The sequence below is a fragment of the Crinia signifera genome, chromosome 4 (genome assembly GCF_055691185.1).
Source record: "Crinia signifera chromosome 4, ASM5569118v1, whole genome shotgun sequence".
NCBI lineage: Eukaryota > Metazoa > Chordata > Amphibia > Anura > Myobatrachidae > Crinia > Crinia signifera.
The window spans coordinates 292798040-292826034 of NC_139220.1; the positions used below are offsets into that span (position 1 = coordinate 292798040).

Here is a 27995-nt window from a genome sequence, read left to right on the forward strand (position 1 = left end):
ATAGTGTGTTAACTTGAGGTTCAGGTCGTTGTTATTGAGTTTTTGAATGAAGTGGGTCAGACTCTCTTGATCCCCTTGCCAGATGACCATAATGTCATCTATATACCTAACCCAAGATATTATATTCTGGGTGTATAGATCATTCTGTTCCGAGAAGACCACCTCCCGTTCCCACCACCCGAGGAACAGGTTGGCATATGTGGGTGCACATGCCGCACCCATCGCTGTTCCCCGGGTCTGCAGATAGTATTTATCGTCGAACGTGAAATAGTTGTTCTTCAGGACAAATTCCAGGAGTGTTATCAGGAATTCTCCAAAGTCCGTCGCACCCTCTGTTGTGATGAAATACTTTACTGCTGACAGCCCTAGATTGTGCTCTATACACGTGTATAGAGACTCAACGTCCAGTGTGGCCAGGAGTTGGTCAGCTTCCAGGTGTACATCATGCACCCTTTTAAGAATGTCTCTGGTGTCCTGGACATAGGAAGGGAGTGTCAGGACATGGTGTCGGAGATGTTTGTCCAAAAATATACTGGCCTGTTCTGATAGGCCCTGTATCCCCGACACTATGGGTCTTCCGGGTGGATTTGTAAGGTTTTTATGCACCTTGGGGAGCATATAGAACGTGGGGTTTTTTGGATTTTCCACTATGAGGAATGCGTGTTCGCTCTTCAGGATCACTCCATCCCTGAATGCCTGGTTTATGAGTTTATTGTATGAGGCTTTGTAGTTGTTGGTAGGGTCCAGAATCATTTGTTTATAACATTTCCGGTCCTGGAGTTGCCTGTTCGCCTCCCTCATATACATATCCTTAGGCCACAAGACGATATTGCCCCCTTTATCTGATGGTTTTATGGTGACGTCCTCCCAGGAGGATATATCCCTGAGGGTGTGTCTGTCTTGTTCCGTAAGATTGGGGTGACGGTTCTTTCTCATATCCAGTTGGGTCATCAGGCCATTCATATCTCTAGACACCATATCCAGGAAGATCTTGATTTCTGCACTAAGGTGTTCACTGGGCATGAAAGAGCTCTTTTTTCTCACAATAGGGCGTCTGGCTCCTTGGTCCGGTTGGCTGTCTGAATCTTGTAGTTCCTCCAGAATCTCAATCATCTGGAGATCTTGGGCCGTAAGTTCCGGATGTTCCTGGTGCTGAGTGGTGATGGGGTGTCCTGAAGCGGATAGGGTCATGTTGTCTTTATTCTGAAAGTACTTCTTAAGGAGTAATTTCCTCCCGAATAAGCGTAAATCCTTTTCCCAGGTGAACCGATTTAGGGGTGCATTTGGGGAAAAGGATAATCCCTTGCCCAGGATTTTGAGATGTTCTGTTGATAGCTCTCGTTTCGATAGGTTGATTATGGTAAGTTGTTTATCATCTATCTGTTCTGTTTCCTGGTTCTCGAAGACTGTCTTTGGGGTTGGGGTGGGTCCCAATTTCTCCAGTCCCTGCCTCTTCTTCTTTCCTCTCCGGATCTTCCTTTTGTTGGATTTTGTCGGTAGCCCCTGCCAATGGGGCCTTCCTCTAAAAAAGGAACCTGAGGTCTTTGTTGGGCTGAAGAGGGTTCATCTACCTCCGAGATGTCCGTTTCCGAAGAACTATAATTATGGACATATCTTCTATTTGGATTTCGGTTTTGACTCCGCGTGTCGGTTGTCCACTTAAAGATGTGGCCACTTGCAAAGTCCTTTTTGTCCCTCTGATATTTGCCCTTTTTCCTCTCTATAATTGTGTCCTCGTATCTTTTGAGGTCTTCTTTGTTCTGCTCAAAGTTTTTTTGAAAAGTTAGATCTTTTTCGTATGTCTCCAGTTTCGTCCCAAGTTCATCGATAAGTTTCTCACAACTGTTGAGTGTGAGCATGCTATGTTTTATTAAAATCCCCATTAGATCGTTTGAACATTTGAGGAGGCATGTTTCCCATTCTGTTCTTAAAGCATCTGTTGCCAGCTCAAAAGTTGGGAAGATCCGGGGTCGTAGTCCTCTCGGCACTATTTTTTGTTTTATGTAGCTATTGAGGGTGGTTATCTCCCAATTAAGCCTGATTTGTTTTTGCATTGCATTTTTTAAGGATCTTAGATCTTCTTCCCAGGTAACGTTGTGGGTTGTCCCCATCGATGTGGTAGGAAAGATATCATCCAGGTCATCATTGGAGCTCCACTTTGAAGTGAGCTCTTTTCTAAGGCTAAATGCCATTTTGGTTTGTGACTCAGCTAGTGTCGACTTGATTATTGAGGATAAAGTTAAGTCTTGTCAAGTAAGACTAATATAGGGTAAATACCGTGCTACCTGATCGCTTAGGAAAAATCCTGGGAAAACCCAGGTATCAAATGTTACAGGGTAAGGGGAGGGGAAGTGGAAGATGGATCAGAGCACAGGTAATTTTAGTAGGTAAATATAATAGATATGGGTGTGTAACAACGAATCCACAATTCAAGGTGGTATAGGAGGCCTGTTTAGAGGGATCTCACCAGATAGGTAGCGTGGAGGTGCACCCTAGAGAGTAATTATATATGCAAGAGAAGGAAGAGGAAAGACTCTCTCTTTGTTGGGGCACTCTTTAAAAATGATTACAATTCAGTAATCGAAGATTTGTAGAAATATGTCATACGATATTATCGGTGAGTCATAAGTATCAACACAAGTTTGAGTGGGATGAGTAGAGATATCGTGGAGCCAATGTGACTAGAATGTGGTAGGCTAGTTGTAAACGCTAGTAACACTTGACAGAGTGGGTTAGATTAACCCAACTCCGGGTATGGTATGAGTTAAAATTTAGCTTTTATTTCATATTATTAAAATAAACACTAGACAAGAACGTTTTTTAGGCGCTCACACACATACATATAACATATATAATATATTTAAAATCAGAAATTCACACTGAATTGTGTCTGAATTAGTACAGCCCCGTCCCCAATCCAGGTGGTAAAATTCCCCAGCACAGGTAGTGCGTTAGAGGGGGTCACCTGCGTGTCGCTAGAACGGGGTGTTTAACTGTAAACACTTACTAGGATTCACTTAGTCAGAGCCACAAGCTATCCATTGAAGAGTGGAGGTGTAATGGATAGATCAATGCATAAGATTTCACCACAATAAATACATTGAATCAAGTATTGTTGGAACAGTTAGTGTTTAAACATTGTATCGAAGGGGTAGCAATCCCTCTGCTGAGTTAAACTGTTCTAAAAGGGGTGGAATATGGGCTGACTAGTGATCCTCCTAGTTTGTTAGCCAAAAAGACAAAATATACATTTAATTTATAGTAAGATTCCGCAAGCTTAGGAATCTCCTTTCAACGGTGATAGGCTTGCCTTCCAAACCGGCAGTCCTATCTGCTTATAACTGTCAACACAAATGTCCGTCATCAACAATAATATGTGTGTCGGTAGGCCGACATGCCGACACAAGAGTATATCTCATTCAATGCAGACAGGCTCTAGTTCAATTAATGACCAACCTATGAAGTATTCAATATGAATATAAATTGTCACAGTCTACCTGCCACCGTGTCGGCAGTTTACATATATATTAGCAATGAGGATTGGTATTTTGTACAGATAGCACTTGGTACAGGTAAATAATTGAGTTCTATCTAGCTGTAACTACCTCGTATTAATTAAGTTAAGCCGACAGCTGTAATGTCGACGTAATAAGTTGTGCTGTCAGTGTTTACTGATTCTGTCAAAACCAATCTCTAACTAACAAGAATATATAACTGTCAACACAAATGTCCGTCATCAACAATAATATGTGTGTCGGTAGGCCGACATGCCGACACAAGAGTATAGACAGGCTCTAGTTCAATTAATGACCAACCTATGAAGTATTTAATATAAGTATAAGTTGTCACAGTCTACCTGCCACCGTGTCGGCAGTTTACATATATATTAGCAATGAGGATTGGTATTTTGTACAGATAGCACTTGGTACAGGTAAATAATTGAGTTCTATCTGAGCTGTAGCTACCTCGCATTAATTAAGTTAAGCCGACAGCTGTAGTGTCGACGTAATAAGTTGTGCTGTCAGTGTTTGCTGATTCTGTCGAAACCAATCTCTACCTAACAAAAATATGCGTGCTGTCGGATCAGCAGTCTAGATAGCAATTTTTATACATGACAATTAATATTTGGCGGCTCGGGTACTGTTGTGTATATACAGATCTCTGAATCACAATATGCTGGAAATAATACAGATACTCCCGCAAGGTGGTTGGGTAGGGATTGGGGATGTTAGGGTGGGGAATGGGGAAGGGAATTTTTATACACAAGGAAAAAGGGAGAGGAGAGTCACAAAAAGGAAGAAAGAAAAGGAAAAGAAGAAGGAATGGAAAATGGAAAGAAAGAACCAGATGGAGGTAAGGATCTGACTATATCCAAAAGGGTATGAGTGATCCCACCGACTTTATATACCCTTGGCAATGGTGGGGTAGTCTGGTTCGAGGGTTGGAAAGTCTCCTTTCACCTCTGGCAGGCTGCCACTTCCAATTGTCAGCTACCACCTGATAGTAGTGGGCTCTTATGGGTATTGTGGGGGAAGAACTCTGCCCGGAATGGAGTCAGAAAGAAAAAGATAGGTGTTGCCCTTTAGTGCGAAAGCGGCTGCTGCCCACCTGATATACCTATTGCTCGGGGTGGAATACTGCATGAAGCTAGGAGAGGTCTCCCTTCTCCTGTCATGCCTTCATACGCCCCAAGTAAGCTGCCATCATTTGTAAGGTGGGCTTTTTTAGGTATGGTGGGTGAGCGGGCTTGTTATCACAGTGTGGGGGATTTTTAACACCTGATAGAGTGAATATAGTGAAGAAAAGATTTGGGAGAAGGACGGAAGGTGATGGGTAAAAGGTGGAGGGAAAAACAGGAAAGGGAAGGGGGTTGAGGGAATGCGGGTGAACGGGTACCTGTGGGTGCACGCTGTGCACTAAGCGGTACTATGACAGTCCCATCGGATATGCTGTGGCTGCTGCGACTGAATGTGTCTCCACGGTAATCGCGTGGAGAAAGCTGCAGGAGCTGGGGCTGATATAGATGGTGCCGTGGATATGCTGAGCGGCACTGTGACCATCCGGTCGGACGTGCTAAGGCTGTTGCGGCTGTCTGCGTCTTCCACGATTGGCACGTGGGGAAAGCTGCCAGCGCTGGGTCTGCTGCTGCTGATGCGGGTATGAGTGTCGGGAGCGCTGAGATAGCGCTGGAGCCGGTCTGCGGCACGGCTGCTGCTGCGGCTGGTACGGCAAGATTAGGAGGCGCTCAGTATCTGCGTCACTCCCACTAGAAACCAACGATCGTTTCACCTCTCTGGCTTCTTCAGGGTTAAGGTGTGTGATTAAGGCAGGTGCCTGCGCTGTCTATTTATCGCATAGATGCTGGTGCCTAATTGGTTTCTCCCCGCTGTCAATCACACAATGGGAGAAAGATCTGTGGGTCCTGGCAATGCTGTCAAAAGCGTGTTTAATTGACTGATAGGTGTGGGGCTTTGGGAACTTTTATTCAACAGGGTATCAGCGCACCTAAGAGATGTATATTAATAACTGGTATATCTGGAGCAGTTTCTATAATAATTAGGTAAGTTTAAGGGGTTAATCGTTTACCACAGAACATGGATTTCTAAACGGAAGACTGGCCATTCTATGTCCATAATGGGGATAGTGTGTGAAAATAAATGGGATATTAATCCCATAGGTAAAACGATTTGTACATATAAGGCTGAAAGGAAAAATGAGAAAAAAGCACGGACAAGTAAATATACATTGAGATAAAAGGAGGGGGTAAATCTCCCCTTGTGTAATAAAGTGAGAAGAGATTAAGTGCAATGGAGTGGCCTGTGATCGGATATAGTGTGTATCCAGGAGGTTCTAGATTGCCTTTACGTAATCCGAGTAACTCCTGATAGGAGTGAAGATTGTATGGAATGATGTGAAATAAAATGAAATAAAGTGAAGTCAAGTGTGCCTTTAATGTGGGAGGGACTGTTACCCCTGCTGGGTGTGACAATGTGTGAAATGAAGCGCTATGATCTTGTCAAAGCGAGTTGGCTCTTAATGAGTGATTGGGGGATATGTGCCCAGAAATAGGGTGAGGAGTCCTTGTGGAATAATTGATGTATAAGACGTTGTGCCAGATGAGAAAAAAATTGGGTGAAAAAAATATCAGCCGAGCGTTTACTCTAACGCCGGCGGTGTGGGGCAGGAGGCATAGCGCAGGGGCGATATTTTGCACTGCGCCCCTGCCTCCTGCCAGATTTATGAACGGTCAGCATCGCTGACCGTTCCGCCGCCTGCAGCTGTCGACTTCGCCAGCTGCAGGCGGCGATGCCCTATACCTAACAGCAGGGACAGCTCTGTCCCTGCTGCTGGAGCTGAGCTGCGCTGGGATCTCGCGAGACTAGCGAGATCCCGCGCATGCGCAGTGAGCCGGCCGGGGGGAAAGGAGACGGTGCATCAGTATTAACTGATGCGCTGTCTCCAGGAGGGACATCGCCGGAGGGGGGAGTTAGCGCTCCCCCACTTCGGCGGCAAGATCTTAATAGATCTTGTCGGTGTCCCCTCCTGCTTCGCCTCGCTAATGAGGCGAAGCAGGAACTGTTATAGCGGCGCGATAGGCGCCGCTATAATAAATCTACCCCTCAGATTGATGGCCACTATAACATCTCTACAAGAAATAGATGATTTGGCTGCTGAACGCACTTTTTACTTTTTGTGCATCATTCACCACAACCACCCCAGCCCCCAGTGTGCCCTATTACTGCCAACCTCAGAGAACCAAGAGCGATTTTTCACTGAGCTGCAATTATGAAAAACAGAATAAGGATCAGATCACATGCCTGGGCTGTAGCTGCGGCTGCCCCGCTATATCCTACATCCCAAAAAGAAGTGTGAGTGAGGGATGCCACCGTGATGTGCAGTTATTGCAGTCAAGCTCCTATTGGGTCACCAGAGCACGTCCACTACCTGACTGACCGAGCACAGCAGGGCGATGCTTCCTCTTCGTTGCAGACACTGGCAGGCTGCGGTGGGGGGCCATCCCCGTCCCGGCTCACACTATAACTGGCAGGGTAGGGCTGCTCACCCTCCGCTGCTGCACTCCCAGCCTACTGTATGTCCCGCTTCCGTGCACCTGGCGCCGCTCAGACGGGCACTTCCTGTTAGTGCAAACAGGTAGTCTGCAGAGCACGAGCTGTTCTATACTGTACACGCGGTAAATTATCACAATAAATAATAGCGCAGGGTCTTTAAAGAAGGAACACCGCCTGGAACCAGGCTGGAAGACGGTAAATTGGTACATCGGTACACTTTTTTTGCCGGTACAGACCATTAAAAAACGGTACTGTACCAGCAAAATCGGTACAGTTGGAGGGTATGAAACACCTTTCTCATTAGTATACCAGTTCAAAACAGGTGACGGCCATCAAAAATTAAGAGGGAAGTCCAAGAGCAGAGTAGTTTGTCCCTTCTGGAATTGGTCATGTTGGAGGTATTATAATTCTTAACATGGAACACCTATTCTGCAGTAGTGGCTACATTATCCAGAACAATGAATATAGTAATAATTGAAATAAAAGAAAAAAATCTAGCAGAGGATGGTTTCAATCCATCGACCTCTGGGTTATGGGCCCAGCACGCTTCCGCTGCGCCACTCTGCTTCCTAGAAAAACATTCTCTGCATAAAAGTTTATGTAACAAACAGTGCAGTGAAGGTTCTCACAGGTTCAAACCAACACACACATTGTGTGTATACTGTATGTGTGTGTATATATATATATATATATGTATACTGTACGTGTGTGTGTATATATATATATATGTGTGTGTGTGTGTTATTAGATGTTATGAGCCGTCCTCTCTCCTCTGCATGTATGTAAGCAGAAGCAGACTGTCAGATGCCTGTAACCTTCTGGTTAATGTGTCCTTGTTACCTATATTTAGATTTGCAGCATTAAAGCTGCCGTCCCCTCCCATTAGTTACAATGGTAGCTCTTCAGTGCTGGCAGTCATATATATTCCCCAAATAAATCCTCTGTAATTAACCCTTGGTGGTGCCTTAGGTCTCTGTAACATATGCAGTGTGCACTGTGTCAGGGGAGTTGTTATTGGTATAAGTAATAAGTTGCCCTCCCTCTCTTGTCTGTTGCACTGGTATGCTTCTAATCACTGCCAATGATCTAATGCAGTGGTTCCCAACCTCGGTCCTTAAGTACCCCCAACAGTGTATATTTTCCAGGTCTCCACACAGAATCACAAGTGACATAACTAGCTCCACCTGTGGATCTTTTAAAATGTGTCTGAATAATGAGTGCACCTGCTGGGTGACCTGGAAAACATGCACTGTAGGGGGTACTTGAGGACCAGGGTTGGGAACCACTGATCTAATGCCTAAAGCCTTGCCATTGGTTGAGGTTTATGTGATCTGCTAATCCCATCACTAGCAGTCTCTGTGGCGCAATCGGTTAGCGCGTTCGGCTGTTAACCGAAAGGTTGGTGGTTCAAGCCCACCCAGGGACGCAATGTTTTTGTAAAGTATAATTGATCCACCATTTGCGCACTAAATTGTGTGTCTTTTTTCTTCTTGAGTGATTTAAATGTGAGTCTTTAATAATGACAAAAATTAAGTAAGAACCAGTAGGCTCACATATGTTTTGTTACTAGAGACATGTCAGATAAAGAATGTAGACATAGCATAAAATAGATAAAGGTGATCATTCAATTGTGCGAGATGCTCCTGATGCACATAGGAACGACTCTCTCGCTGCAAGATTTAACTGCCCGCATACGAATCGCACACACTATTTTTATTTGACGGTCTGTGGCTGAGTTAATATTTCTCAGCCGCAATTAATTTGACTACGCAGCAATAGGATGCAGCTTTCGAAATTCCAAATGCTGACAGTGCGGCACAAATCTCTCCAGATCAGGGTATAGGAGGAGTCTCAGGCTCTGAAGTCCACTCCTGATTCTAGCCAATAACCACACATCTTGCCAGACATCTTCAAGAAGGTGAATTTTTCATGAGAAGAGTTTTTCAGTGCCGGGATGTGGATTTTTTAGATATACAGAGTGTCTACATAGGCATTCAATAGATGTACCCAAATAGGTCGACATGAAATATGTCAACAGGGTCAAAATGTCGATATGGGAGAGGTTACCAGGGTCAAAATGTCGCCATGGGAAAAGGTAGACACCTGAATGGTTGAGATTAGTTTTCATATTTTTATTGTTAATGTCGACATAGCCCCCAATTAGTGTCATGGCTCCCCATGCTTTAGGCCCAGTGCCTCACTACACTCTGTACACTATTAGATTCTTCCTCTGAAGTTTTTTTTTTTTTTTAAATCTCATGAAAACCTCATGTTGACCTTGTCATGCGTCTACCTTTTAAATTACAACATTTTGACCCTGTCGACCTAATGCATGTCAACCCTTTTCATATCCAACTATTGCATGTCAACCTTTAGGGTTTAGACCTATTGACTGTCTATCTAGTACCCCCAACCTATGTATACTTGGATCCAGTGGTCAAAGTGGGCCGGTATACAACGGTATGTTATACCGGCACTTCTCCACTGTGAGTATTTTTTTTTAAAGTAATAGCAGTGTGCAGACTAGCAACTTTTACTATATGTAGCGTCGTGGGGGCGTGGCCAAGACCGGCATGGAGTAGGAGTGTCCCACCGCGGCCCTGCAGCAGCTTGTGTGAGCCGCCATCTTCCACCCTCTGTCTGCCCTCCATCTGCCTGTCAGGCTCCTGTCCTCCCCGCTCTTCACAAACGCCCGGACCACACAGCGCACCGTGCCCGGAGACAGAGAGGAATGGATCTGTCTCTCCTGACCCCGCTGCAGCGTCTGAACAAAACGCAACATCCGCCGCTGCTCTCCCAGGACAGTGCTGTCCACAACAAGCTCAGTGTGCCGCCATTTTGGGCCTTCCTCCGGACCCTACTAATAAGGTACCTGTGTACTACTAGGGGAGGTCCTGATACCACCAGTCTCCCAGGGACAGTATATATGTCTTATACCCTTTTTAAGTGAGCAGGCCCCTTTATATGTGACCACGCCCCTTTTTAAAGTAGCCACGCCCCCTTCATGTCACAGTGAATAGACGCTTTTAGCTCACAGCATCCTACCTGGATACATTATTTCGATGTGAGCTGCATTAACCTCCTGTTGAACTATTCAGCTAAGGTCCACATGTCTCTCCCAATATCACAGTGCATGCTGGGGTCTGTCTTGCCACAACTCTAGGGGGGTTATTCTGGTTCACTAGCCCTGCCTTCCCTTTTCTGTGCGTATGCCCCCCTAGCCCTGGTTTCCCTGCCCTGTGCCCCCCTAGCCCTGCCTTGGGCACCCTAGCCCTGCCTTCTCTTCTCTGTGCCCCCCTAACCGTGCCCTGTGCCCCTAGCTCTTTCCTCCCTTTCCTGTGCTCCCCTAGCCCTGCCTTTCCTGTGCGTGTGCCCCCCTAGCCCTGCCTTCCCTGCCCTATGCACCCTAGCCCTGCCTTCTCTGCCCTATGCACCCTAGCCCTGCCTTCTCTTCTCTGTGCCCCCCGAGCCCTGCCTTCCCTTCCCTGTGCCCCCCTAGCCCTTTCCTCCCTTAGCCCTGCTTTCCCTGCTCTATGCCCCCCTTGCCCTATCCTCCCGTCCCTGTGCCCCCTAGCCCTGGTTTCCCTGCCCTGTGCCCCTATAGTCCAGTATGTATGTATGTACTGTATGTGGAAGACAGTGTATGTATGTATGTATGTATGTATGTATGTATGAGGAAGGCTATATATGTATGAGGTAGGCAGTGTATGTATGTATGTATGTATGTATGTATGTATGTATGTATGTGGAAGGCAGTGCATGTATATATGTATGTGGTAGGCAGTGTATGTATGTGGAAGGCAGTGTATGTATGTATGTATGTATGCATGTATGTATGTGGAAGGCAATGTATGGATGGGATACCTACGCTATTAGGATGCTGGCGGTCAAAAGAATGATCTCGGCATCCTGAATCTGACAATCATGACAGGGGTTCTGTAGCACCCTTCCCCTCTTACACTACCCTTCTAACATTCCCTTGCATCAGCCTAACCATTCCCTCCCCACTAGTGCATAAACCTAACCCCCCTATGAAGTGCCTAAACCTTCCCCCGCAGCCTAACCGTAAGTCGCCCCACTAGTGGCTAAACCTATCCCCCTTTTCTCAGTATCCGGCTTACCACATACTTACCATTTAGGATGCCGTCTGTCGGCATTGCGGCCTCTATGCAGTTCCAGAGCCGGTCTTTCTGAAGGCATTCCTGATGCCAACTTAGCTATACTGAAGTTTGGCATCAGGACCGCTAGAATGTAGACTGTATGTATGTATATATGTAGGCATGTTAATAGATTGTAAGCTTGCAGCAGGGCCCTCTAACCTCCAAGTCTGTCTGTTACCCATCTTGTTTTATCACTGTCTACTATTGTAAAGCGCAACGGAATCTGCTGCGCTATATAAGAAACTGCAAATAAATAAATAAATAAATGTATGTATGTATGTATGGATGTGCGTGTGTATGTGGGAGGCAGTGTATAGATCTATAGATGGATGTGTATATATATATCTATATATATAAAAGAAAGGAGGTGGATGCATGTATGTATGTATGTATGTATGTATGTATGTGAGAAGCAGTGTATGTAGGACCTGTATATATGAGAGCGGCAGTGTATGTATATATGAGAGACAATGAAATACAAAAGAGAGAATGTGTGTAAAAGGGGAGAAATAAAGATAGAAATGCCAATATGAGAGATTAGATAAATACATATTCCTACCCCTCTGCAACAGATGGAAGCACCGCAAGTGGACTGTATTGGTATACAGTCCTGGTGACCCCACCACCCACACTGCCCCGCCAGCCAGCACTCGGGACACAAAAGTTTAATAGAGGATAGCTATTAAAAAAAAATCTTCACAAAGGAATGGGTTGCTTGCTGTGCCAACATTAAGATGCCGGCAACACTTACCACACCTCTTGTTCGGCAATAGACATGCTAACTTTATTGGAGACCTGGGTTGGGGGGGCCCCTTCAAAAAAATTGCTATGGGGCCCACAAAGTTCTAGTTACACCCCTGCTGCTTAGTGCCTTATGCTGGCCACACATCAGACCAACTTTTTTCCAACCCTTCAAACCTCCAACCATCCAACTCGACAGTTCAACTAAAACAGTTCCCCACACATCTAACTTAAGGTGCGTACACATGGGGCGATATATCGCCCGGCGATATATCATCGAGCGATATATTGCTCAATGTCTCCTTTTCATTAGCGACCAGAGATCGTCACTGATGAAAAGAAACCTCTGCCGGCGGAGCCGCAGAGGTAATCAGCTGGTCGATTATAACGGGGCTGAAAACGGGAGCACGCACACGGCGAATTATCGCCGGGGCACACTCCCATCGCCAGCGACCATATTGCCAGCGATTTCAGCCCATATCGCTGCCGTGTGTACACGGCTTAACTGTTCTTCCAACCAGCAATATATTTATTTTCTTTTTTGTAGTCCAGCCAACTTCTGATGTCACAGAAGTGGGTGGGCAGTGTCTGCCTGTTTTGAATATTTAAAAAAAAATGTCTGTTTATTTCAGTGGAATTAAAAATGTCAGTCAAGGTTATCAAATGAAGAGTAAAGCATATATATTAAATACTGTCCAGCAGGAACACCAACTACACCCAAATACTAGATTAAATTCTCAAAAATGGTACCATTTATAATGGGATACGGTCAAATTGTTGACCCCCAACTAGGTCGACAGTCATTAGGTCAACACCATTGGGTCGACATTCAACAAGGTCAAAAGGGGTCACGGCCGATAGGGGTCTAGATTGCCATGGGTCAAGGTCGACACATGCGTTAGGTAGCCATGGGTTAAGCCATGGGTTTGAGCTGACATGTACCGACAGGCGGTATTTCATGCCCTACCATCCACTAGGGCGTGGTGGGAGAATTAAATAGTGTGCCGTGCGCAGCAAGGCACCGTGCCTGCACATTAAATAGTGTCCATGTCAAAAAGCCCAGGTCGACCTTTTGACTGACGACCCCTAACCCATGTCGACCTAACACGTGTCGACCTAGACCCAAGCTGAGAAGGAGGAGCCACCTGAAACCACGAAAAACCGGTACACGTTATAAACCGGTACCGTACCGTCTAAAGCAGTTCAGTTGGAGCGTATGTATTTGCATACAAACATGAATTAGCCCTCTATAGTGAGACTTTTGTGCTGTGTAGATTGCTTAGTGAAGCAATACCACTGTACCTGATATATTGCCCTTAAACGGTAAATAAAGTATCACTAATGAAATGTAAATTGACACACACTTCAATCTGCTAAAGAAAGCATTTTCTCCACCCCCACCCCCCTATGAAATATGCATCATTTATTATTTCATTAAATTTATTGTTTCATAGTGTCCTTTTTTGTGCTCTTGGCAGAAAGACTGAGTTAACAACCTATTATTGTGTACTCCTCACTGTGCCATTAATAGCTTAGTGTCTTTTGTGGGAATATGGACTATGGATGCTGCCGGGGATTGCACTGAGGGGGGGCATGGGTGATGGTGCAGGGGATTGCGCTACGTGGGGGGGCTGGGGATGGTGCAGAGGATCACGCTGCGGGTGTACTGGGGATGGTGCCAGGGGGTTGCTGCAGGAGACTGGGGATGCTGCCAGGGATGGCGCTGCGGGGGGGTCATGGGTGATGGTGTCGGGGATCGCGCTGCTGGGGGACTGGGGATGGTGCCGGGGATCGCGCTGTGGGGGGACTGGGGATGGTGCAGAGGAATGAGCTGCAGGGGGACTGGGGATGGTGCCGTGGAGGGTTGCTGCTGGAGACTGGGAATGCTGACTTGGGATGCTGCCGGGGATGGTCCTGCGGAGGGACTGGGGATGGTGCCAGGGATCGCGCTGCGGGGGTACTGGGGATGATGCCGGGGGGTTGCTGCAGGAGACTGGGGATGCTGCCAGGGATGGTGCTGCAGGGAGGTGGGGGGGGGGTCATGGTGCCGGGGATCATGCTGCGGGGGGACTGGGGATGGTGCTGAGGAATGCACTGTGGGAGGACTGGAGATGGTGCTGGGGAGGGTTGCTGCCGGAGACTGGGGATGCTGACTGGGGAACTGGGGATGCTGCCAGGGATCACACTGCAAAGGGACTAGGGATGCTGCCGGGGATGGTGCTGCGGGGAGGGGGGGGGGGGGGACTGGTGATACTGTAGTGTAGGGAGAACCTCTTCTCTTGTTCAACTTTGCCGATGACAGAGAAGAAGTAGGCGGACACGGCATTTCGGAGACAGTTCCCCATACATCAGGACGATCAGCTGGGAAAAATCAAACAGGTTTGATTTTTCCCAGCTAGTTGGAATGACCGTTTGGGGCCGTTTATCAATGTTTTTGGCCGTGTGGGAGCAAACAACTGATAATCGTTTGCTCCCACACACTAGAAAGATTATCATTCCACCCAGCCAAAGTTTGAACGTTGGAACAATATCTTTCTGATGTGTGGTCGGCTTTACTGTATGTTATGTAAGAATATGAATTTACCTTTACCAATATTAAAACATACCGCCTGTTTTAATGCAAGCAGTAGTGGTGATTAGTTTCTATGAATGATTAAACAAAAATAAATAATTATAAAAATGTAGTTAAAAAAAACTAAAAGCATTGCTTTCTAATAGGGAGTCATTAAAATGTTTCTGCCCGGTTTCGAACCGGGGACCTTTCGCGTGTGAGGCGAACGTGATAACCACTACACTACAGAAACCAATTGATACAACGAACTTGGGGTCATCTGGAGCAATATAGTGTTTCTTTTATGTTCTATGATGCAGATGATGTCCGATAGATAGCTATAAAATGGTAATGCAGCATTACTGATCCAAACTGCGTCCAAAAGCACAGTATTGATCTTCCCCAGCCCCATCGGCTGGCATTGTGACCCATGGAGTCATGCAAGATGGCTGCTACAGCGGTTAGCTAGTAGCCAGGAAGCCTCAGCCCCCTGATGGAGACCCTGACCTCTTATCTCCCCTGCAACAGTCAGCCATTTCTCCAACCCCAAATGGCGTCAGCCTCGGTCTTTGGAAAAAGGACACTTTTGCTTTTAATTAATTTTCAACTTTGAAGCTCTTCATGAAACTTAGTAAAGTTAATAAAAGTGAACGTTGTCAAAAATAAAAGCTATGCGCCCAACGTGGGGCTCGAACCCACGACCCTGAGATTAAGAGTCTCATGCTCTACCGACTGAGCTAGCCGGGCTGCTTGCATGCAGTGACCTCCCGATTGAATAATGTGTGCTGCTAGATGGTTAGTACCCGGTTTTAAAAAAATCCTAGATTGAACACTACACAACCTAATATAATAATAATAATAATTGTATTTATATAGCGCTTTTCTCCCATAGGACTCAAAGTCGCTTAATATACATTAAAAAAAATGGTATTTTGAACAAAGGCATTAGAATTGCATGACGTTGGAAAACAGAGAATTAGGGACTTAGGGGGTTATTCAGGTTGATTCGCAAGGCTGAGAATTCGCAGCCTTGCAAGTCCACCAAACCCCACCCGGCAAACGCACGCCCCCCCGCCGCCCCAGCAAAGTGCGGCTTCGCCCGCACAGCAGAGAATGGATGTTTTGCATAACCATCCATTCGCTTTGCTGGGGTGTCCGCCCACATCATTCGATGGTCACCGACCATCGAATGATGTTTAGCGTGCACGCACATATAAGTGACTTTTCAGTTGCATATATATGCGTGCACGCTGGCGTGATATGGGCGGGCAGCTGACATCCGGTGATGTCAGCCACCCGCCCCCCACACCCGCATTTCTATGAGAACGCCCAGCGTTCTCATGGGAACGCCCATGGAACGCTGGGCGTTCCTATATGGTAATGGGGCAGCTCGGCGCCCCCTGCCCATCTCCGCCCCCCCCCCTCGCTGTCATGGGTGCGTGCACCAGGCGACCCAAAAGGTCGCTGTGGGTGCACGCACCATATGCCTGCACATGCGCAGATGGGCAGCATCGGAACTGCGTGCAAATGCACGCAAATCTGAATAAGGCCCTTAATGTAGCGAGCACATTAAGCATACTGCTGGGTTGGTGCAGACATTTTGGGTAATAACTTATATGGCATGGTTGACTACCTGCCCCTCTCCTTCAGGGAGAAAATGCTCTGTTCCTGGACTTCCCTGGTAATGTAGGATTGCCATCACCTGTGGGGACCTAGTTACTTGATAAGAAAGGTGTTTCACCACAGGTGATGGCAATCCTACATTACCAGGGAAGTCCAGGAACAGAGCATTTTCTCCCTGAAGGAGAGGGGCAGGAAGTCAACCCTATTCTATGGGTTATATATTCCCACCATAAAAGGTATCAGGTGTGGCAGCCATCTTGGGCGCACAAGGTAGGATTACCTTGGGAGAAATAGAGCACACCCAGAAGGGATAACACAAAATGTAATATACCCCCTTTCCTTGGTGCCCCAAGCCTTAATCCAGCCCTAGTGGGAGGCAACAAATTTCAATCAGTGAACATATCACAAAGGCTAGATCCCTGAGGTAAATAGCACCTAATTACAATCACATGCAGGTTACAATCAAATGGAAAATGTTAGTGTACAAAATTAAAATAGGTGCTTTCACAATGGGTTCTCCTTGAAATAGGTGAGTTTTTTATATACTAATTTTCAGTATTCAAGTTGCAATGCTATATTTTAATAACTTGCTAGGTAAACAGAATTATCAGGTCTATTTGGCAATTGTGAGTGATTAGTCTGTCCTTGGTATGGTGTGTAGGCATGACCATTTGATCTCCCACAATCTGCTTATGCTGAAAGGACAGCGGCTGGGGCCTGTAGGCTGGAAATCCTTCACTGTCGCAGACGGGTGTGGTAGAGCTGATGGGGGTCGCCGCCTCTGGTGTGTCTGCCTGTCCCAGATGGATCCTAAGCCGGGTCCTCCTCCTCATCACTCCCATCTGCCTCCTCCATACACCTCCTCTGATGGGGGTCACTGCCTCAATGGTCATGCTTGGGCCATGGGGGGTGCATCTGTCCCGGCCGGGGCGCATGACGCCACATCCTGTGTTGAGCCCTCTCCATCTCCTCTCCTCCCTCTCTATCCTCCTGTCCATGAGGTGCCCTTTCTCCGGGGGCTGAGGATGGAAGCTTCGGGGTATGGGAGCTCGCATGCCCCGGCCCCCACCGGAAGTCAGTGTTGATGTCCCATAGATAGTTCTAAAATGGTAATGCTGCTTTAATGATCAGAACTGCATTGACGATCACAATCTCAGATTTTCCCCAGCCCCATCGGCTGGCTGTGTGACCTATGGAGTCGTGCAAGATGGACATTGAAGCTGTTACCTAGTAGCCAGAAAACCTCAGTTCCCTGATGGAGACTCTGACCTCATATTTCCCCTGCAAGGGTGGCCCCCCTTTCTCCTACCCCAAATGGCATCAGCCTCTAGTCTCTTGAAAAAAGGATAAGTTTGCTTCCAATTATCCTTGTAAAATGTAAAAACAAATAAAAGCTATGCGCCCAACGTGGGGCTCGAACCCACGACCCTGAGATTAAGAGTCTCATGCTCTACCGACTGAGCTAGCCGGGCAACATGCCTGTCTTCTCAAAATTGCTTACTATAGTATAAAAGAAAGAAATTTTGTGCCTGTTGAACAGGGTGGCAGGGGATGCGAAGGGAAGCCCATAGGTTTCTATGGGGGTTATGCCTGCTAAAACCCCGGCGGTGGGACTTTACTGCATATGAAAATGCAATAAAACCCTAAAAAAGGGTGGAGCTACATGGGACTCAGGGAGAGCAGGCCGCCCAGTGACGGAGCATGTCAGTGTGGTAGAGAGCAGGTCGCACAGTGAGGAAGCACGTCAGTGTGATTATTATTATTATTATAATTTTATTTATAAGGCGCCACAAGTGTTTCGCAGCGCCGTACAAAGGAACAATACAGGGAGACAAAGCTTGGCATAACATTGAATAAATAACAAAAATACAGTACAAATAAAGAGCGCCACAGATCAATACACATTACAGCTTAAATGTAAGGACTCAATCAACATACAACTAGAGGCTTGAGGCCAATGATGGAGATGAGTATGCAGACAAAGATGGTGACTGAGTGTTGGAGTATAGGAGAGCTGTGAGTGAAATGTGAAGAGAAGAGGGCTTTGACAACAGGAGGGAAGAGGGCCCTACTCGGAGGAGCTTACAATCTAGTAGGAAGGGGAGACAGACAGATTACAAGAGGTGCAAGCGAGTGGGTGGTGGTTAGATAGCAGGATGTAAACAGGCAAGGGGTCGGAGAACCAGCTGGTTTATGCAGTGGAAGGGTATGCTTTGATGAATAGGTGAGTTTTCAGTGCCCGTTTGAAGCTTTGCAGGGTCGGGGAGAGTCTAATGGAGCGAGGGAGTGCGTTCCACTGAAGGGGTGCAGCACGGGCAAAGTCCTGTACTCTAGCATGGGAAGCAGTGATCAGGGTGGAGGAGAGACGACAGTCATCAGCCGACCTTAGAGGGCGGGAGGGTGTATGAATGGAGATGAGGTTAGAGATATATGGAGCAATGGAATTAGAGATGGCCCTGTTTGTGAGTGTGAGGTGTTTGAAGAGGATTCTGTAGGGGAATGGAAGCCAGTGCAGATTTTGTTGAAGGGGAGTGGCAGAATTAGAGCAGCGGGCGAGGAAGATAAGCCTGGCTGCAGCAATGAGGACAGATTGGAGAGGAGCCAGTTGGGATTGAGCGAGGCCGGTGAGGAGAGCATTACAGTAGTCAAGCCGTGAGATGACCAATGAGTGGATGATCAGCTTAGTTGCACTCTGTGAGAGAAAGGGCCTGATGCAAGCAATGTTGCGTAACTGGAACCGGCAAGAATGGGCCAGGGCTGGGATGTGGGCTGCAAAGGAGAGGGAGGAGTCAAGAGTGACACCCAGGCAGCAGAGTTGGGGAACGGGGGAGATGATGGTGTTGTTAACAGTGATAGAGATAGGGGGCATAGCTCTGGGTGGGGGAAAGATAATAAGTTTGGTTTTGTCCATATTCAGCTTCAGAAATCGCTCAGACATCCAGGTGGAGATGGCAGAGAGGCAGTTGGAAACTTGAGAGAAAACAGTGGGGGACAGATCAGGAGAGGAGAGGTAGATTTGGGTGTCATCCACATAGAGGTGATATTGGAAGCCAAAGGAGTTAATGAGTGCACCCAGAGAGGAGGTGTACAGAGAGAACAGAAGGGGGCCCAAGGACGGAACCCTGAGGGACCCCGACAGTAAGGATGGAAGGTCGTTAGGTGGAGCCAGAGGCAGAGACTGAGAAGGAACGGTTGAAGAGGAAAACCAGGCGAAGACTGTGCCAGAGAGGCCAATGTTTTGGAGTATGTGGCGGAGGAGAGGGTGATCCACAGTGTCAAAGGCAGCAGATAGGTCCAAAAGGATAAGCAGGGAGAAGTGACCCTTGGATTTTGCTGACAGCAGGTCATTGGTGACTTTCACTAGGGCAGTCTCAGTGGAATGAAGTGGGCGAAAGCCAGATTGAAGGGGATCAAGGATTGAGTGGTCAGACAGGTAGCTGGTGAGATGCCTGTAAACCAGCCGTTCTAGTATTTTAGAGGCAAATGGGAGAAGAGCGATAGGGCGGGAGATAAAAGGTCCAGGTTTGTTTTTTTTAAGAATAGGCAAGACCAGAGCATGTTTGAAGGGTGAGGGAAAGATGCCAGTAGAAACAGATAGGTTAAAGAGGTGAGCAAGGTGGGAGAAGCCAGTGGGGGAGAGGAAACTGAGGAGACGGGAGGGAAGAGGGTCCAGGGGACAGGTAGAGGGTGGAGAGGATGAGAAGAGGGAGCGGACTTCCTCAGCTGTAGTAGGGCAGAAGGATGACAGAGTGGGGTAGTTGGGAGGGGAGGATGATTGGGGTGGGCAGCAGAGGGGGTAGGCCGCATGGTGCAGGCCGCATGGTGAGGAAGCACATCAGTGTGATATAGTGCAGGCCGCATGGTAAGTAAGCACGTCAGTGTGATAGAGAGCAGGCTGCAGGGTGAGGGAGCATGTCAGTGTGATATAGTGCAGGCCGCACGGTGAGGGAGCATGTCCGTGTGGTAGAGAGCAGGCTGCATGGTGAGGAAGCACGTCAGTGTGGTAGGGACCAGGGTGTCAGGAGCAAGTCAGTGTGGTAGAGTGCAGGCTGCAGGGTGACGGAGCATGTCAGTGTGGTAGAGAGCAGGCCACACTGTGAGGAAGCACGTAAGTGTGATATAGTGCAGGCCGCATGGTGAGTAAGCACGTCAGTGTGGTAGAGAGCAGGCTGCAGGGTGAGGGAGCATGTCAGTGTGATATAGTGCAGGCTGCACGGTGAAGAAGCACGTCAGTGTGGTAGAGAGCAGGCTGCAGGGTGGGGGAGCATGTCAGTGTGGTAGAGAGCAGGCCACACACTACCTTGAGGTATATTTTGGTAGTTTTATTTTTTTGCCTGTAGTAATTAATATCTGGTTGTGCAGGTTGCAAATGTAAGGTCATTTATTTTCTTGCTAGGCCGCACCTTTTTCCATGCTATGGTGCAGCACTTGTACATACCTCCCAACATGACCCTCTCCAGGGACACACTGCTCTGCTCCTCTGCACTTCCCTCTTAATGTACGAATGCCCTCACCTGTGGTGAAACACCTTTCTTACTAGTTAACCTGTTCAAAACTAGGTAGTGGCAATAATACATTAAGAGGAAAGTCCAGGAGCAGAGCATTGCGTCCCTCCTGTCATGGGTCAGCTGATCTTTTCCCAATCCCAGAGGACACTATGTTGCGAGGTATGGTAACACAAGGCAAAGAGGGAAACACTAATAAGTCATTAATCTAACAAAAAAAAAGTGATGGTTATCATTGCTTGACAAATATTGGAAGCTGTGTGTAAAAACAATCATTACCTAACTGGGCACCAAACTTAAATAGGAAGAGATGAAAAGTCCTTAACCCCTTCAGTGTTGGGTTTTTCTGGGGCAGAAGTACCTAAATAGGACAAGTTTTTTCTGTGCCAGAAAAACCGTCCACTGACGGGGTAGATGATTCCCAGCGCTCCCCTCCCCTCCTGTGAACCTCCCCAGCCCCACCGCTCCAGCGGTCTTTAGTGGAGCTCCCATGCCGCTGCCAATCATACAAGCACACTGACCGGCAGCAGGCTCGGGGCGGCTCGGGTGGACTCGAGTGCCCGAACACCCGAGCGATCCCGAGTCCCCCGAGCCATGCCGAACATCCCGCCGTCTCTCCCAAAGTATTGGTTGCAGCAGGGGAGCTCCGGTGTGTGAGCGAAGGTGAGGGGGGGGGGATTCTAAAGTGGGGGTGGGGAGGGAGCTGCCTGGTGGGAGTTGCTGGTGAGGTGATGCGCCAGTGGTGCACACCTGCAGGCACCACTTTCGCACACCTGTAGATTTGTGGCATGGCCGGAAATTTTCCGGGACTGCCACTAAAGGGGTTAATATAGCAAAAACAAATACAGAAAAGAAAGTGATCACTACTTCACAAACAGATGTCATAATTGTGTGTAAAAACACTCATTCCCTGACCGGGAATCGAACCCGGGCCGCGGCGGTGAGAGCGCCGAATCCTAACCACTAGACCACCAGGGAAGATGTCATCCAAGCATTCCATAGCCAAACAACTGAAATAAGCACTTGTAAATATTTGAAGCCAATATGTAATTTGTTTTTACCCTACTACACTGCTTAGTGCCTACTGTATATTATGTAAGAATGTGAAGCTACCTTTAACAATATTAAAACACACAACCTGTTTCAATGCAAGCATTAGTGGTGATTAGTTTCTAAGAGTGAAAAAAACAATAATTAATAATTGTAAATATATTGTTAAAAACTAAAAACATTGCTTTCTAATAGGGAGTCATTAAAATGTTTCTGCCCGGTTTCGAACCGGGGACCTTTCGCGTGTGAGGCGAACGTGATAACCACTACACTACAGAAACCAATTGGTATTAGGTAACCGAGAACTTGGGGAGTTTTGGTCAATAAATCCTGTTAGATGCAAATATTAAGTATCACCTGAATGTATCAGGGGGGACTGCAGCAGAAATCTCCAATCCCTGCTGCGATCCCTCCTGCACTGCTGCCAGCCGCATCCCCCATAGGTTACTATGGGGAATGCAAAGCTGCCTGATGCATCGCAACGGTCCCTGGGCTACTGCGATTCTAAGATGGTGGTAGCCCATTGTAGCCTATGGGCTACAGACCGCACTGCCACCGGGGCAGTGAAATCAATTGGGGTCAGCATTAACCACGCATGCACAAACCCTCTTAGCGGAGTGCATCGCAGGGACAGGCTCCATTCATGCTTGTGCAGGATGATACATCCCTGTGATAGGATCGCAGTAACATTCCACCAATAGCATTTTATATGCAATCCAGAGAGAGAGATAAAGATGGAGGTTAGACACAAGGGGAGTGAGGAAGGGTAGAGCGGAAGAGAGCAGAGGAAGAGTAGGGGACAAGGGAGAGAGAGAAATAGCAGAGGGAGTGAGTAAAAAAAGAAGACAGCAGAGGATAGAGAGGGTGAAAGCGACAGGAATGGGGGAGAGCGCACAAGAGAGAGAGAGAAAAGGGTACAGGAAGAGAGCGAAAAAAAGGAAAGAGATAGTGTGAAAGGAGAAAAAGAGGGGGGATTGGTGGAAGAGAAGGAGGCAGGTCTTCTGCTCCCCTGCTAATCTGCAACCTCTTCAGTTACCCACTCTGGCTGTCGGACGCTTCTGCTCCCCGTAAGCGGACGCCGAGCACCACTGCTCCTAGGGGCCAGCCACTGGGCTCTACTGCTCCCTGGGTCCCTGGTGGCAGACCCTGAAATTGACTACTCTCCATGTTCACTACACCGACTGCCGTGCTCTACTGCTCTGTGGCTACCCTGTGACCCACTCTGGCCGCAGTCCGCTCCACTGCTCCCCGATAGCCTGCAGCAGGGGACCCACTCTGGCTGCTGGGCTCCATCTCCCAGCTAGCCTGCTTCAGTAGAGTGAGTCCCAAGCACACTTGCCTACTTGACCCTCTCCACGCGGGAGAAAATATTGTTTATGGACTTCCCTGGTAATGTATGATTGCCATCACCTGTGGGGAGCTAGGTAAAGGTGTTTCACCACAGGTGTTGGCAATCATACATTACCAGGGAAGTCCAGGAACAGAGCATTTTCTCCCAAGGGACCTACTTTAGCCGTTGGGCTTCTTCTGATCCCCAGATAGGTTACAGCAAAACACATCCCTGGGGACACCCTCATTTTCTAAAACTGAGCCCCCAGCACTCAGTTCAAAGTAAAATAGGCACCATGGCACGTATTTGTGATCACTGCTTTGTGCCAAATCTGCATAGTGCATTACAAATTGTAAAGGACTATGGTGTGCGCCCCCTGAAGCAGCATTGTGACACCGCTGGGGGAAGGTGGCATTTTTATTGGTGGCAACCCCTAAAACGGGACCATGTGGCTCCCACAAACCTTAATTTAGCCCTGCAATTTAATGTTGGCTACAAGTTGCAAGCAAGTCCCTGAGTAAAATGTATATCTTTATGCCATGAAAACACATGCATACGTAAAAGAGGCTTATAATTCCTAAATAAACCCCAAAATTAAAATTAGAAACCAATAATAAATGTAAATTAAATGTTATCATTTTTGGGGGGGGGGGGGGGGCTCATTGGAATCAATATATTGTCAAATAATTACTTAAAATGATTAAGTCGGAACATATGTGAATGTTCAACTATACTCTGTAAAGCGCTGCGTAATATGTATGCGCCATATAAGAAACTGTTAATAAATAAACAAATAGAACATTTAGAGAAAGTAAAATAATTCAAGTACTGCGGTCTCTATCTAAATGAAAAAAATGTTCATAGTCAATATGAGGGAGTAAACAAATATTTGTAGTTCCAAAATTGCAGTAGCAGCATGTATAATACCAAACTAAAAATTTAGGATAAAAAAATTCTTTCCCTGACCGGGAATCGAACCCGGGCCGCGGCGGTGAGAGCGCCGAATCCTAACCACTAGACCACCAGGGAAGATGTAGCAAATCCCCATTATATTCACAGCAAAGGAAACCTGTGGCTGTGTAAGTTAGTTTTATAGTTTTATGTTTTTTTTTTTTTAAATAAAATAAATCAGTTGATATCACTTCTTTATGAACTTATTTCCTTTCCTTTGTTGATTAGAGCCAGCAATAACCAGGACAGAGCCATAGAGGTCTCTATTCTATACAGCTATATAAGGTGAGGATGAAACTACTACTAAGGGATTGGCAATGCACCTTATTCAGTGTAAAGTCTTCAGTATCTTAAAGTAGAATGCTCTGGCTAATTTCACATGTAGCATGTAAGAAACACCCAATCAGTGAGATAATTATATAAAAAAAAAATGTAATAAAAAAAAAACTAGCAGAGGATGGTTTCGATCCATCGACCTCTGGGTTATGGGCCCAGCACGCTTCCGCTGCGCCACTCTGCTTCCTTACATCAGCTGTTCCTGTGAAGCTATGTATATCACATTCACTGCACTGGGCGGGACCAACAGTTCAACCACTTCTGACTTGCAAATACTGCTGTCTGTCTACAAAGCCACCCTCCAATCCTGGGTGTATGTGATAGGAGCACAGTGTCAGATAGCCTGTCACATATATTTATTTTAGAAGGATTGAGCTGTACTACACTCCTATAGGTTACGATAGTGACTTTTCAGTGCTGTCTGTCATCTAAACTCTCCGAATAATTCTTCTGTATTAATCCCTCATGTTGCCTTAGGTCTCTGTGCCTTGTGGTGTGCTTTGTATCAGCACTGAGCTGTCCTTCCCTTCTATAGGTTACAATGGTAGATCCTCTGTGCTATCAGTTATCTAGACACCTAGAAGGCTTCCTGTGTATTAACCCTTGATGTTGTCTTAGGTGTAAAGTGGTGCGTGCACAGTGTCAGGTTACAATGGTAGCACCCTAGTGCTCTCAGTCATCTAGACTCCCCTATTCATTCCTTTCCATTAACCCCCTGGTGTTACATTTGGTCTATGTGATGTGTGCACAGTGTTAGATGCTCTGTTATTATTAGAAGTAAAATGCTGCTCTCCCCCTCTTTGTCTTTTACAGTGGTATGCTCCTCAGCACTGTACACTGTATAACGCATGAGGAATGCTGAAGGTTGGTTTAAGTCCCTGTCATCTGTGGCACATCACATCAACAGTCTCTGTGGCGCAATCGGTTAGCGCGTTCGGCTGTTAACCGAAAGGTTGGTGGTTCAAGCCCACCCAGGGACGTGTATGTTTTGTGCATCTTAATTGCTCCGACATTTCCCTATTAGATTGCACATATATTTTCCTACATGAAAGTGACAGCTGCAGACCACTCTTTTAAAGTGATAATAGCAGCTGTGACTGCAAACATGCACCGATGCTTTAAGTCACAGCTTGTCTGCAGTTTACAATACAGCATATCCTTAACAATTTCACTTACACTGTAACTTTTCTTTTATTTCAGACTCTTCAACTGAAAATAACATCAACTGGGAATTACACTTGCCCAGGACTTACACCTTATTATGAAAACTATTGAAGCCAAACCAAAAAATTAAAGTTTCTTTTTAAAATGTTATTGACATTTTTATACAAAATGTTAAAAAGTTCAAATAAATTGTTTAACTTTAAATTAATTTTCTTTTGTCAATTCTTATTCATCTTTGTTTGCAGTATGACCTGTAAAAAAGGCAAAAAAAATAAATAAATAAATAAAAATAGGAATAAAGGGAAAACTGTTCACAACAGCTGTTGTGATATCACACAGGCCAGCCACAGTTAACGTGAGTCTGGCCTGTGTGATAACACAAGAGCATAGTTTGGGACATAAAGGTGTGTAGATGTTGGGTGTGGGCGTGTATATCACTCACCAATATGCAAACATGCAGTCTCTATTTGGCCTCTTCCTGAATCGGGCCTTCAAGATTTGCCAATAAGCACTATCCATTGCAGCATCGCTATGACGAAACAAAATACCAAAAAAAGGTGAATCAACTAGCATTAATACTTAGGAAAAGTTTGATAAGTTTAAAAAAAAAAAGGTAAAAATGTGGGATCAGACTGCTCTTTTTTGGCCCATTATAACATCCACCAATGTTAAGGAGCTTTAATAATTTCCCAACAATTTACAATACATGCACGCACATGCATTGCATTATTGTTACGCCCAACTCCTTAGTAAACACAGCTGTAGAATAAAATATAGGGGTTAAACAAATACAAAACATAGAAAAAAAAAAAACTCTAGGGAAAAAAGAATAAATAAGTTAGAAAATATTGCCAAAAATAAAACATTTATAAATAAAGGAAATATACAACCGTATTCACTGTGCAGGGTCGGCACTTGGGGGGTTGAGGGTCGTGCTGGAGAGGAGCGTGCTGGTGGAGTTGATGTCCTTTGGTCGGTTGGTGGTGGAGGTGGATGCGGGTACAATCCAGGATAACCTTGGTATGCCTGTGATGATCCGGCCCAGGATCTTGCATGAGGCACAGGATCCGGCTGTCGACGTGGTGGTGATGGTAGAATCCTCGGTGAAGGGGAGGCTCTTCTGGGTTGTCCCGCGATCATACCTGTTCCTCAGGCAATTGGCAATTAGAATGGAGCTTGCTGACATTTGGGTCTGGCAGGCCGAGATGTTTCTGAGTGTCTTCCGTTGACACGTGGCATTTTCTACCAACTTGCAAATGCCTGTCATCAACAATTAAAGGGTGTCAAGCAACCTCTGGCTATCCTCTTAACATCTGCGCTCGGATTCGATGCAGTCCTCATGGTGGCGTCTTTCAATTTTGGCCCAGTCCTCCTGGCGTCGCCGTTCAATGTCAGACATTGTAGTGGCCAGAGTTTCCAGATGTTTCATCATGATCCGGTACTGGTTCTGGCTGTATTCAATGTTGGTTGCCAATTGCCGAACTCTCTGGACACGTGACGGAGCCTGTCCACTCTGGATCTCTTCGATAAGCTGCATTCCGGCTACAAAAATCAAAATATGATTTTTATATTTTTTTTACACTTCCCTCAAATGAAATAATACACCTCTGAAAAAAAATAATATAAATTTAGACAAAAGCTTACAGTCCAATGGTGGTGTGCTTGTAGGATCCACCTCCTCTTCTTCCGATGCTTCCTCAATATCCAGGTTTGAACGGTAATAACTTTGAATCCCAAGGGCCGTTCCTCCACTTGATGTTACTCCTTCTGCGGGCTGCGGTGTTTTGCATCTGCTGCCCTCATATCCATGGAAGGTCTCTTCTGTCACATTTGAGGATTCAAATTGACTTATGGGGTAAAGGTCCAGGGTGATGGTCTCCTCCAGGGTTGAAGATTCTTCGTCAGTCTGCCTTTCTTGGGAGACATCTGTCGGTTCTTCTGCAGGAACATCTATTGTAAAGATATTTAAAGTTGTAAAGGTAAGAAAAGTTATAAAAACAGAAGTGAAAATGTGTAGTTATTTACCCTCCCATGGTCTTTGTAAATATATTGTTCCTGCTGGTGGGGCCTCTCGTCGCCTGCGTTGTGCTCTTGGTATTTCTTCAGCCTGAGCATTCAACACTTGCTCTGCGGACGTGGGACTCCACAGACCCTGGGACTCCTTACACCATGATGGGATTCATGTGGGCTTGGATGACTTGTTCCCATTGAAGCCAATTGATGTTTAATGGGGAACCGCCTCCAGTCTCCAAAGCATGTTGACGTGCAAGTCCCATCTTCCTTTTTGTTTGGTGGCGACAGTCATTGTAGCATTTGTCGCCTTCCTTGGGGTTGCCACTCACTGCTTTAGCCTATGTTGAAAAGAAAATAATATGCAAAATTAAGTTATTACAATGAAAGCAAAAACCTCTGTAGCTCATGATACAGTGGCCCTTATTCAGATCTGATCGCAGTACAAATTTGTTCTCAAAATGGGAAAAACCATACTGCACTGCAGGTGGGGCAGATGTAACA

General features: G+C 46.4%; 2 protein-coding genes and 8 non-coding genes across 10 annotated transcripts in view; 2 read left to right on the plus strand and 8 right to left on the minus strand.

Annotated features, from left to right (window-relative positions):
• The window catches only part of LOC146072782 (hepatic lectin-like), a 69683-nt gene extending 49073 nt beyond the window's left edge, over positions 1-20610 (minus strand). The window contains exon 1 of the mRNA XM_083179975.1: positions 20584-20610. Coding sequence (XP_083036101.1) covers positions 20584-20593 — 10 coding nt within the window. The 5' untranslated portion in view covers positions 20594-20610. The remainder of the gene's footprint in view (positions 1-20583) is intronic.
• Positions 8423-8496, plus strand: TRNAN-GUU (transfer RNA asparagine (anticodon GUU)). The gene has a single exon. It is a non-coding gene; the product is annotated as a tRNA-Asn (tRNA).
• TRNAV-CAC (transfer RNA valine (anticodon CAC)) lies at positions 14703-14775 on the minus strand. Its single transcript has one exon. It is a non-coding gene; the product is annotated as a tRNA-Val (tRNA).
• On the minus strand, positions 15197-15269 carry TRNAK-CUU (transfer RNA lysine (anticodon CUU)). The gene has a single exon. It is a non-coding gene; the product is annotated as a tRNA-Lys (tRNA).
• Positions 17545-17617, minus strand: TRNAK-CUU (transfer RNA lysine (anticodon CUU)). The gene has a single exon. It is a non-coding gene; the product is annotated as a tRNA-Lys (tRNA).
• A 946-nt stretch (positions 20611-21556) lies between the features above and the next one.
• TRNAE-CUC (transfer RNA glutamic acid (anticodon CUC)) lies at positions 21557-21628 on the minus strand. Its single transcript has one exon. It is a non-coding gene; the product is annotated as a tRNA-Glu (tRNA).
• Positions 21629-21908: 280 nt separating this feature from the next.
• On the minus strand, positions 21909-21981 carry TRNAV-CAC (transfer RNA valine (anticodon CAC)). The gene has a single exon. It is a non-coding gene; the product is annotated as a tRNA-Val (tRNA).
• A 2006-nt stretch (positions 21982-23987) lies between these two features.
• TRNAE-CUC (transfer RNA glutamic acid (anticodon CUC)) lies at positions 23988-24059 on the minus strand. The gene has a single exon. It is a non-coding gene; the product is annotated as a tRNA-Glu (tRNA).
• Positions 24060-25223: 1164 nt separating this feature from the next.
• Positions 25224-25297, plus strand: TRNAN-GUU (transfer RNA asparagine (anticodon GUU)). The gene has a single exon. It is a non-coding gene; the product is annotated as a tRNA-Asn (tRNA).
• Positions 25298-25651: 354 nt separating this feature from the next.
• On the minus strand, positions 25652-27786 carry LOC146073227 (uncharacterized). Its single transcript, XM_083180415.1, has 5 exons — positions 27718-27786; positions 27507-27642; positions 27126-27431; positions 25924-27023; positions 25652-25732 (listed from the first exon to the last, which is right to left on the minus strand). The coding sequence occupies exons 1-4, from the start codon at positions 27784-27786 to the stop codon at positions 26788-26790; spliced, it is 747 nt and encodes a 248-aa protein (XP_083036541.1). The 3' UTR covers positions 25652-25732; positions 25924-26787.
• Between the last annotated feature and the right edge of the window lie 209 nt (positions 27787-27995).